Raw genomic sequence first — 12,791 nt, forward strand, 5'->3', positions numbered from 1 at the left:
TATTTGTATTTACCAAACTTTTAAACGTTTTACTACCCTCAAGTACTAATTAAATAGGAAATAATTTTGAAAAGACTTGTTGGTAGTACAGTTACAAAAAATATCAACTAACTCGAACTAAGATTATAATAAAGAGCAATAATGCACCTACCTTCAAAAAATGTTTTTTTTTGTTTTTTTTTGGCAAGTATATTTGAATTTAACCATCAGATAAGCAGACTTTGTCAAAATCAAAAACCTCATTGCAAACGATACACGAAGAATACAAAAATGAAGGACCTTCATCCAGACCCTCATTAACTAAAACGTTGTCATAATTACATTATATTTGTCTACAATATGCAGTATTTGGAATGGGGAATAGATTAATAGATTCATGTGTACTTCTGATAAATGGCTTTATATAAAAATTATGTACAGTGTAAAGAGTAAGAAAGTATTTTCTCTCGGTCATGTATAAACGTTTTTGTTATACGGTTGTTGGCCAACTTCAGTGACATAATCGGTTTTTCCATATAGGATTTTCAACTGGTTCATACCCCAATTCGTGAACCATTTGTGTCCTGAAATCTATTGCTGCCAACACGATGCGACGATGGATTCTTGATGAGATTATAAAGTTATATCGTCTTGTAAATGTCAGTATATAATCTTAATAAACCGCTTGTAAACTTTCAGAGTCTCAATTTGTTAAAGATCTGGCACGCAATTGATTTTCAACATTTTTCAATACTGACAGCTGAAACAGGGATATCAACTTACACATTACAACTCTTCTGTAACTAAGGTTCGAAACTACAGATACTTTATTGATCTTTGTTTTATTTCATAAAACATCAGTTGGACAGTATACGGTGCAATAAATTTCAGTATTGTTTATTCAGAACACCTACGATTAAGGTTTAAACCATATATTTCAAACTACCTGTTTGCGTTGCAATGTTTTGACACACTCCTCCTAGCGATGTGGATAAATATTGTGCATACGTAGCATATATTTAAATAAAAATATTTAAATTTCTATAGCTTGTTAAACGGAGTATATAAGTGGAAAATTATGATATTAAGTACATTTCACCGTTAATATGTATTGTACATAAATGAAAAATACCCAAAGTTTAATGCACTAATACATGCATGCATGCACATATATATATATATATATATATATATATATATATATATATATATATATATATATATATATATATAACAGCTTGTAGGTAACTTTGTTTTCTATGTAACATTGAATTAAAGGATATTAGGTATACGTCAACGAGACAACAACCTAACAACACAATAAACATAGAAGATATCCAGAGGTTAACATAGTACGATCTTCAACAATAGACGAGACGATACTTCATCTAAAAACTTTAGACAAGTTGTGAATGAAATTTACTGAGCTATAGACAAAAAAAGAATAAATAAATCTACCACTACTTTTTTTCTTTGACACACTGACAGAAATATACCACCACTTCTCTTTCTTTGACACACTGACAGAAATCTACCACCACTTCTCTTTCTTTGACACACTGACTAGAGTTTTTTTTTTCATTTTATAATACGTCACTATAGACTTAAAATATTTAAGTGATTTCTACGATATTTGTTTTCATGTTCTATAGATGCATGCACGCATAAACGGATAATGCTTAAATATCACATGTACATCACAAAGCATGAAAACAGTACTAAAAGGGTCTGGACGGAGTTTACAGTTTACCAATAGTCCAGAAAAATTTTAAAAGCATAAAGAATGGCGAAAATAGAATAAAATAATGGGGTGCAAAATATAGATTAGAGGATAATTGTCAAGATAAAAAGATAATATAGAAAACGGGCTAAATAAAATGAATACAGAAATAAAAAAAAAAAACCATCCAGACCCTCTACTAGTGCAGGTACAGCATGTGGTTTTCAATTATTTTAATATGAAATACTTCATTTCGTGCCAAAATACAAAATTCTATTGTTAAATTCGTTATCATTATGAATATTTTTGATGTTTTTTTTACATATATTATATTCATGATTAATATCTATCGTGATCACAGTCTCTGAATAACAAATATTGAAAGTTGATTTAAAATACTGTTGTTGCTAGATGAATTGATGAAATGTATCATTGATTCTATTTAAGTGGTCACACTCGAATAAAATATCCATCAGTATGTAATCAATTGAATTTATATGGAAAATAAATGGCTTTAACGATATTACAATATTATGGTTAAAATAAGAAGAGAAAAGTAAAACTGCAGCAATTCATAACTTCAAATTTAAACATGTCTTTATTGCTACACAATACGTTATACTGCAAATGTCATTGTTTATCAGTAATTGTAAAGGTAGTAGAATTGTCATCAAATGATGTGCATCCGATCAAGGAGATGATCATGATGGATGGCTGCTTAACGTCCATCGGCAAATTAATATGCATATTCAGGACGAGAACATGTTAATGTAATATGAATATTAACCACCGACATGCTGAGCCGGATTTTTAACGTGCTAGTTCACAAGGGAACAGCCCGCAGGAAGACATGTCACCTTACCCAGACACATTATTCTTACTCCGAGCCGACCAGTCTTTGCTCTCTCTGACTCCTTAATGCCGCGTGCTAAGCGGAGAAGCAGCAAATACCATTTTTTTTAAGTCTTTGGTTTGACATGGCCGGGGTTGATGTAGATTAAGACTTCTAGACAATTGATCATGTACTATAGAACTCGAAAATTATATTAATATAGTTACTTTAATGATCTTATATCTAAACAAGTTATTTGGGATGATAGTAAAAACATCTTCGTGCTGAATTCCCTTATAAAATGGCAGCATAAGTGTGTAAACAGAAACCCCTGACTTGTTGAAACCTTATTTTTTGGAAATCTACAGTATTTTTTAAACAGAAAATATAATTTTCAATCACAATAAATCGTTTTCTTATGTCAATAACTACATGTATGCACTGCCCTTTACGAATATTATTTCTTATATAGGGATCGGCCTACAAACATATAGCATTTGCATGGGATCAAGCCAGCTTGACATTTTGGCTTACTGAGGAAAACATAACATGCAAGCTATATGGTGTGTATGCAGTTCAAAGGTTAACTAAAACTTAAATGCCACTGTTAGGTCTTCAAACAACAATTAGACTTCAAAACCCATAAGAAGTCAAATTCAATAAATACGTACATGTGCTGAAATATGACGGTATAATATTAATTGCTATATATATTCAATTAAAAAAAGACAAAGATAACAAAAGGTCACAAAACAACATACAGAAATCTGATAGTTGAGTTATTGAGTAACACGAACCTACCAAACACTTAAGACCAATTAAAGTGCTACCACAATGGAAATTTAATAAATTGCAGTTTCTGTTCTACTAGTGACACACATATCGGGTTCATATTTTTTCTTCTGCTTTTTTCTTTGTTAAAATCAGATAACACACAGTCAAGTTATAGTATGTGTTGAGGCATCATACAAGAAATAGCATGTTGCATTTAATTAAATTATGTTTTTATTCATTAACAATGAGCGTTACGCTTTCAATATTTTAATAGTAAGTCTATACTTAAAGATATATCTAAATAACACGAAAAATTACCTTCGGTAAACATATAATGTAAAACTGCACTTCAATAAATAAATTTAGACCTACATTATTAATATAAATATATAAATGCAATGATAAATTATATTGGTGTAATATTACATATCAAAATAAAGTCAGTCTGTACTTTGACAAATATTCTTATATGGATAACAGTGTTTTTTAATCTTTAGCATTTACGACGACTAAACCAACAATATCTCTCAGTTCATCACAATCAAAACTAGCGTTGATCTGAAGTTCACCACTTGTTTCTGCTTCCAACGTCTCTGCAGTACTCCATTCGGATTTTGGGGGTACATCACTATTCACAAGAAAATAGAACATATTATGCTGTTAATTCACCACGATTGCTGACAAAATGATGCAAACCTGGGGCGTTTCATTGGGAATAACTAATCACAACTTTAGAGATTTATTCATCAAAGAGGACCAAGTTTGTCCACATTGACCTGTTATTGTTATTTTGTACAGTTTCCCGATTGAATAATTTTATAAAAGGTTTAAAACCTATGGAGCAGCCTACTGAATATGCATGAAATATTTGCCACTGTACATTAAATTAGCAATAACCAATCAACCTATAAAACACATCCCTTAGTCAAATTTTACAAAAGGTGACTTTGCACGTCTTGGACTGTCCGATCGTTTAGAATTTGTTTTGAACGCAGTGTTAAACAAACTATGCGTTGCAAGCATCTTTTTTTTTAATTTCAGCGTCTTATTAACGATTTACAACTGAGTTATCTTCAATTAAAATTGTCACTCAAAATACCTTAGATCATAATATCTAGTCATATATAGGTAACTGAAAGAATAGATTATTTGTATTTAACGGATCCATCGCTTATGCATTGCGCCACATTTTCTCTGTGATTTTTACCTTAGTTATCTATGGAAATGTTTGCTCATTATTTATGCGTAAACTTGTTTATTTGTTGTTGTTAAACAAATAGTTTTAACTTGTAATACTAACCTCTCCTCGGTCTTTTTATGTTTAATTCCGTTTCCTTCAATCAGCAGAGAACAGTTTGTAAGCGGTACTGGTAATGTATTTTTGAACGAAAGTTTCAATTCAAAGGGATCTTTCACCTGAACAACCCTTGGAGCCTATGAAAAGACATTGATGTTTTATTTATCTTCTAGTTCTCTTCGAAGACATACGGATGATTAAAATTATGTAAAATTATATAAGCAATTATGCATATGTTTGTACATATATAATAATAAAACATGATACATATTATTTTCTTATTAAGTGTTTCCCATTTTTGTTCAAAAACCTATGAAATCTCTTTATATGAAACTTTGATATTGTCATTAGCAAATCTTTTCTACGGACTGATGATAAAATGTCGATTAAGAGGTGAAATAAAGTGCATGAAGGTTTGCAGTTATCCTATTCAGATAAAACAACAAAATGTATATACCTCTACTACAATGTCTGGACGTCTTAACCGGAAGTCATCCTTTTTCAAATAATAGTTGCCAGTCTCTTTAACATATGCAAATGCTGTTATTTCCATACCAAAGAGTTCATACATTTTGTCCCAATATTCATCCGTTTTTACCGTAAACGTCACTTTCCTCTCTACAGAATAAATATCCTTGTTTACTACGAGTGTGGACACACATCAGTGTGGATTGTAAATGTAAAATTTGTGTTATTATGTTTGACAGTGTTATCTCCAATGAGTTCATATGTTGGTTGTGCTACCGTCAGATGTTTTTTGGACTATTTGTATGTCTTTCTCTTAGACTTCTATGTTAATTGTTTACTACAATGTAAAACACGTCGTATACTAGTAGTCCCTATTATTTTAATTCCTTTTTCTAAATTATTTTAGTAATACAATCAGTATATACTAGTTTGAGTGCTAGCTTAGAAGATGAATGTTTATCAGATCGATATGGTTATTTTCGTAACATTGCTTTGAATTGAAATTGGTTAAATTTTTAAAAACATGCATACACTTTCATAGTGAAAATTAACTACAATGATCAGAATAAATCAGCAACGAGTGTCGAACAACGTTACTATATACTGGTAGATCGATGAACTTTTTTTATTATGAATATAACACATTAGAAAGATTTGATCACTCATTGTATTTGTATCAGACAATAGATATCTCGACCGCTCGACCAAAGAGGCGCCATCAGTTTTCATGGAAACTTCACATGTGACAGCTAATCCTAAATACATATAACAGAAAATACAAACCTTCACTGAAATCTAATTTGATGTTCTCAAATGTTTTCTTGACAATATTCTGTCGGCTTTGACCGGTGTATTTCAAAGAATCAACAATAACTTGTAAATGTCCAATAGTTCGTCGACCCCTCTCCGATTTGACATTCTTCAACTGAACTTCGACTTCAAAATCATTGCCAACCAAAAACCCATCTTTATTTGCAATCGTCATTGAAACATCCTGTAAATGGTAAAACACAGCGACATACAATAATACGTTTCTTATCACTAAGTGTGTCATTCTTATCACTACGTGTATCATTTTTCAATTAATCAATCACATCTGCATGATACAATAATCAAAAACATTTTTTAAACTATGCCTGTTTCACATTTTTCATGTCTGGGCATTTTATAGCTTACGGCATGAGTTTTTCTCAATGTTAAGGGCCGTACGGTAACCTATAATTGCCTATATCTATGTCATTTTAACTCTAAGGCTACTGGATAGTTGTCTCATTGACAATCATACAACATCTCCTTATTTTATACTTATAAGATAAATTAAAGTAATATTGTGTTAACTTTTTCGTCATGCCTGCTTCCTTCTGATATCTTTTTCGGCTGATGAGGTACATGGAGCTTTATTTCAGTAACTGCATCGTAGTATTTGATTTTTTTTTTTTTTTTTTGTACATCATTTTTGGTCGTCTGTATTATTCATATATAAGAGTTTTTCTGGAACCTTTTAGATGTCTGTTTTGGTGTTGTCAATTATGAATTATAGAATATTGTGCTTACATATGACTCGGAAACTTTAAACACATCCCTTCCGAGTTTGGCGGCTCTGTCGGCTTTTTCCACTGCCAAACGTTCCTCTAAAGAACCTTAAATATATGAAAAGGAATATTTATACTCATCAATATAAGGTTTTTCTCTACTGACTATTAAAATTTATAAAATTACGCGGTTGAGTATTTAGTCATTTTCTTTTGAAACAAACAAAATCAACCCAAAATAATTCATTGCAGCATTTTTGTGTCTGTTTGTTTTGTTCACGTATCGTTGTCAATATAATGAAATTTGATGCGACTGCCATACAAGTGAGAGGTTTAGCTAGCTATAAAACCAGGTTCAATCCACCATTTTCTACATAAGAAAATGCCTGTACCAAGTCAGGAATATGACAGTTGTTATCCATTCGTTTGATGTGTTTGTTTTTTTGATTTTGCCATTTGATTGGGGACTTTCCTTTTTGAACTTTCCTCGGAGTTCAGTATTTTTGTGATTTTACTTTTGGTAAACAATATATCAATCAGCACAACAAACTAGCCATCATCTGATGTAGCTTTGTGCCATTTAGTTGTGCATATGAGCTTTCATTATTATGAAGTGATGGTTTGGTTTCAATTGCCATGTCTAATGTTGGAATCATGATTGCGCGAATAATTTATTCCACGAAATTTATGTTAGAATTTACATATAATTTATTATTGTTTGCTGAACGTCCAGTGGTAAATATGTCAAGCATATTTAGAACAAATTAAATATTTCACCAAAGTGGTCAGACATTTATTAAGGGCATTCTTTTTTAAATTCCATTTGAAAACGAGGTTAAATAGGAAATGATCAGACATTTTATCTTGCTACAGTATATTTACGGACGTTAACCACCTTGACAAAAATAACTGACCTCAATCCATTAACGTTAGCAATTGCTTATTTTGATTTTGTGATAACATTATTTTAAATGGAGATGGTTATCATACTTCAAGTACCTGCAATATTTCGGGTGATTTAAAGTATTATTATTTATTGCAAGGTGTACTACATTTCTAAATCTGACCATTTTTTATCTAAATATACCTTCAGGAAATTTATATTCACTAGTAAGGTCAAGTCGATAATCTTCATCATCTCGCCAAATTGACACATTTCCATTGTATGGTTTTCCGTCCGGCTTCTTTGTACTAATATATCTACCAACTCTATTAAAACAAACAAAACAATATTACCAAAATGTCACACAACATGTACACCATTATCTACAAAATTACCAAAACAGGGGCGAAAGATACCAAATAGATATTCAAACTCACAAGTCGAAAACACAAACTGACAATGCCATGGAAAAAAATTAAATACGCTCAAAAGACAAACAACATTATACTAAACACAAAATATAAACTAAATACATATATATATATATATATATAACTTGCTCCGTGTTGAAGGCCTCACTGTGATTTAGAGATGAAAAACAGCAATAAAAGCGCTATTCCTTTGCTTTTTGTGTGTTTTTTGCTGTGCATGTACTGATATTGTGTCATGGATGAATACCCCCCATATACTTTGTTTTTCCATTAAAGACTGAGCAACACGATCCTCGCCAAAACAGGTAGTGATCACAGGTACTCCGGAAGTTTTGCCAAAACAATTAAATTTAAAAACATCACAGTGAAAAAACATGGCTTTGTAGAAAAACAAGTTTGGAGGAATTCAACTCGGGAGTACGGGAGTAAGTGCAAAATTGCCTTAAATCTAACCGTTAAAGTCCCGTAACTCTGGAACGACAAAGCCAAAACTGGTTAAAATCGAAAGCGATCTTTCTTCAGTCAATCCAAATGTTATGTTAACATTTTATTAGAATTTGTTATAGCAAACTTGAAGTCTTTACGAACGGACATAAGTTTTATCATAAAACATCCTGTTTTCGACGAGCGTTACAAATTTTGATCACTGTACAATATGCGACTAGAGCTACATGCAAAGCATGATATACTTACGTTTTGGAGTCCGATTGTGGAAATTCATATTTGAAAAGGTTTAAGTTTTGGTTTTTGTTAAACAAATAAGAATTTGGAATGTACTTAACCGCAAAGTATCCAAATTTAATGCTTATCAGTTGCTGTTAGTTTTCGGGAACATTCCTTATTGCAACACTAATTTGGGGATTGGTCAACTTGAACCTATATAAAGAAAAGATTTCTACAACTAATCTATATCGTTTTTAACTTACTCATTAGTTTCTGCTTTTAAAACTGTCCAGTCATTTACCGGCGGACCATGCACCTCCCAGCTAACAATGTCTGCGTTTACCTCGGCAAATATGAACGGGGCATCGTATTTTACTTTTGATATATCTCCGTGTTTTATTGCAATGACAGGTGCCGGACCACAACAATATATGCCTGTTTTTGATAAGACGTAAGAAAGTAAACTATTGAACCAAGTTGTTTTAATATATTTACTTAGATGTTCGATACAACAAGTGATTCTTCTGAGACGTAATTATAATTATTCAATACTACTACCACTATCACTCTTATATGCATTTTATCTTCTCTTTTTATTATTTTTAATCTCATCACTCCTCCATGATTACTCTTAATTCTTAATATTGAAAATAGTTCATCTCAGCTTCGTGGCACCTTCAGCCAGTATACGTGCACAATGTACCCATTAAAAAAATACTCGTTTTCTTTTCATCCACCTGATGGACTTGAAAAAGAAATCTGTTTCATTAAGGATTCTGATGATAACTGACCACGTCAAAAGGTCACGATTTAAAAACAGTCAAAATTAATTGCAAAACTTCGGATAACTTTGGATTTCTTTTACAAACTTCGGAACAATATTTAATTTGTATATTTCGGTACAATGACTATTTACTTATCCGACTTGTAAAATTAAAAAAGAGGCAGAAAAAACAACAGAACAATTACAGCTAACATCACAGATAAGTCATAATAGTACCACATTTTAAATATGGAACAGATTAAACTTGGTAATCCGTTGACACAGAAGCCTTAAAAAGACAACACTTACATAAGTGTTCTGACAAACAAAATTTCAAGTATTGTTTGACATGGATCTTAATGTTAAACAACAGGTGAATAGGTTTTTGTCTTATATTTGTCATATAGAAGATGTCCCATTTTTCAGAGACTATCATTTTAAATTTAGATTCACGAAATTGACTTAATCGTCTCGCTATATCATGTAGGAGTTTTCACTCATTTGATGATAATTCAGTCCAAAAAGCAGCGTAAAGAACACAAGCATTTGTCTTTGAAAAAAAATACCTTTTTATTTTTTTTCAAAGATAAGTGCTTGTGTTCTTTTGGACTGAATTATCATCAAATGAGTGAACACTCCTACATGATACAGCGAGACGATTAAGTCAATTTCGTGAATCTAAAAAAAAAATGTTCAGGCTTAATACGTATTTCTATGTCTTACCCTTATTTAAAAAGCGTTCAATAAAACCTAAACAATATGTTGAAGTATTATGCTTGACATCTTATCGTTCAAATGTACCATATGTTTTGTAATCGATGATAATATAATGTTGTTTATAAAACCAAAACAAAGGAAACCCGATCATTATATAAAATATACTTGAGAACGCCCCTATACAAATTCATGTTAATACCTTCACTAGTTTCCTGTGGGGTTGCATCGATAACTTGCCAGCCATCGTAACCTTTCCCGAGGTCAGGTCTTGACAACCATACTTCATTCCAAACGTGAAAATTCCTGTTTCCATAAAATATTATTATATTACCATTTTTCATTGAACAATAGAAATCAGTTTGATTAAGTGTGTGATAATCAAATTAAAGGAAAATTGCAATTAAAATTATTTCTATTTTTCTTTTCTTTTATGGATTATTTGGAGTTTTTTTTTTATATTAAAAGGAAGAAAAATTGTAAATTATATATATTTTTTCATCTGAAAATTATACCAAATTGAGTCTGGCATTTTCTTCTCGACTAATTCATTTCCATCTTTAACAAATACTTTGTCAATGGTCGTGGTTCCGTCTGTATCATGCGCTGATGAGAAATTAGACAAACTTCTCGCAGGCAGTCCAATAGCTCGGCAAACTGAAAGAGAATAAATACTCAGATTCAAGAGTTTACAAACGACAAACGTTTATTGTATCACCGATTTAAAGAGTCGGTTAACATTACAAAAAAAACCTCACAGCTGAAGATATTATACAATAATTCAGATTTCACTTAAAAATTCTGATTCTTTAATGTTATGATGTTTTATTATTACGTTTTTAGCTTGTATCTTAAAATGCAACCCCATGATAGGAATATGACCACCTTGACTTTTCTCCACCGAAAGTAAGCCATATGATAAGTATGTCTGTTACGCTGTGTTGGGTGTATAAATATGCAACAGCAGCCAGCAGAAAAGTGGACTTTAAAAACGACCCCCACGTTTGGGGCACGACTTGCTTCCTGTACAAAAAACTTTTAAAGTTTACTTTGATATATACAATATTAGCTTTACACTTTCTATGTCGGAAGGACTCTTTCGGAGGTAACAGAGATAAATCAAAGCAATTTTCTTAGGAAAGATAGAAATGGGGGTTGCTTGTAGCAAATATTAGATATTAGAACTAGAAATGTAAAAGGAAACTGACTTTTTTTTAATGATTCAATTTTGAATTGAAGAAAGAAATAAAACTTCAATGATACCATTTTTTTTGGGTCATTATTTATACCCGCGCCCTCGGACATTGTCCATTGACTTTGAAACTAGTTCATACTTTGCATGTTACTTTTAAGGATTAGGTCAATTTATATACTAATTCATACGACCTCTTAAACTGAAAACTTTTGTGTATGATTCAACTCTTCTAAATATACCTGTAGTAGTTATTCCTGAAAATACCCAACACTGTCCAAACTTAACTGGGGTTCCATTATTATCTTCATACTCTTTCAACATGGCAACACTTCCAACCCATTTTGTAGGAGAAGTTCCACCAGTGTAATCACCGCTCCAGTTACCAGATACAATACCATTGTCATCTTGGGCATTTACCTACAGTTGTTGTGATTTTAAAACATTCGTAATTATTAAAATGGTAATATACCGTTAATTGAATTGTCAGATCCTAGCTCAAATTGTTTAAGCTATCAGATTAAGATTTATTAGTGATGCAAAGTTTATTTATCAAGAAAAAATTAATGTTTTGGTAATTTTGGTCAGCAATTGAGAGAAAAACACATAGTCTGAAATGTAAAATGTTATGCAATTTTTTGTTTAACATGCGGGTATCTTGTATATGACTTGGGCTGTATAATTATAAAACTTAACATTTCCCTGTATATAGGTTGCAATTATATTAGAGGTATTAGAAGTATACATATAGAATAGACTGAAGTAGTATTTATATTCCATGTGATCTTACGACCTTGCATAAAAGCATACTACTTCTTATAAACTGATTTTTAATGTGAGTTTACAGTGTGTTTGTTTATTCCACATTCAATTTGGCTAATGGTATAGGGGAGGGTGGAGATCTCACAAAACATGTTTATCCGCGCCGAATGTTTGCGCCTGTCCCAAGTCAGGAACCTTTAGTCTTGTTTTTTTTTTTAATTTTTGTTCATTTGTATGTTTCGGAGTTTAGTGTGGAGTCCATTTAGCAGAACTAGACAAGTATTATTGTTTAGGGAACAGCTGAAGCCCGCCTCCGTGTGTGCAAGATTTTCTCGCTGCGTGTGTGAAGACCCATTGGTGCCCTTGGGATATTTTCTGCTCTTTGGTCGGGTTGTTGTCTTTTTGACACATTCCGCGTTTCCATTCTCTATTCTAAATTTACCATTTTGGATATAACTCGAGATAGTTTTATAACATCTCCCATTCCTGGATCTATCATATTATTGAACCCTTTCCTGATCAGATGTAGGCATATACTTAAAATGTCATCGTGAAACTAAAATGAAAATATGCAAACTATTATGCCTTTATATCAGAATGATATGTGAACAATATATAAGGTAGACCATCAAGTAAATTAAGGTTTAAACAAATTTAACATAAATTTTACCGAAATCAGAAACAGTTAAAAGTTAAGGCGCCTTAATAATGACAAATAAATACCAACTATACTGTAAGTAAATTATATACGATTCCCTTTTATTTTATATGTATACATTAC

General features: G+C 31.6%; 1 protein-coding gene across 1 annotated transcript in view; it reads right to left on the reverse strand.

Moving 5' to 3' along the window:
- Nucleotides 1-3,174: 3,174 nt before the first annotated feature.
- LOC127702791 (uncharacterized) overlaps nucleotides 3,175-12,791 on the reverse strand; it is a 39,082-nt gene continuing 29,465 nt past the window's right edge. The window contains exons 20-30 of the mRNA XM_052207095.1: nucleotides 12,453-12,566; nucleotides 11,491-11,668; nucleotides 10,572-10,713; nucleotides 10,259-10,362; nucleotides 8,843-9,014; nucleotides 7,690-7,811; nucleotides 6,625-6,710; nucleotides 5,854-6,064; nucleotides 5,060-5,220; nucleotides 4,606-4,739; nucleotides 3,175-3,933 (exon numbers count right to left, since the gene is read on the reverse strand). Coding sequence (XP_052063055.1) covers nucleotides 3,792-3,933; nucleotides 4,606-4,739; nucleotides 5,060-5,220; nucleotides 5,854-6,064; nucleotides 6,625-6,710; nucleotides 7,690-7,811; nucleotides 8,843-9,014; nucleotides 10,259-10,362; nucleotides 10,572-10,713; nucleotides 11,491-11,668; nucleotides 12,453-12,566 — 1,566 coding nt within the window. The 3' untranslated portion in view covers nucleotides 3,175-3,791. The remainder of the gene's footprint in view (nucleotides 3,934-4,605; nucleotides 4,740-5,059; nucleotides 5,221-5,853; nucleotides 6,065-6,624; nucleotides 6,711-7,689; nucleotides 7,812-8,842; nucleotides 9,015-10,258; nucleotides 10,363-10,571; nucleotides 10,714-11,490; nucleotides 11,669-12,452; nucleotides 12,567-12,791) is intronic.

This window comes from Mytilus californianus, unplaced genomic scaffold (assembly GCF_021869535.1).
Source record: "Mytilus californianus isolate M0D057914Y unplaced genomic scaffold, xbMytCali1.0.p SCAF_5, whole genome shotgun sequence".
In the NCBI taxonomy this organism is placed as follows: domain Eukaryota; kingdom Metazoa; phylum Mollusca; class Bivalvia; order Mytilida; family Mytilidae; genus Mytilus; species Mytilus californianus.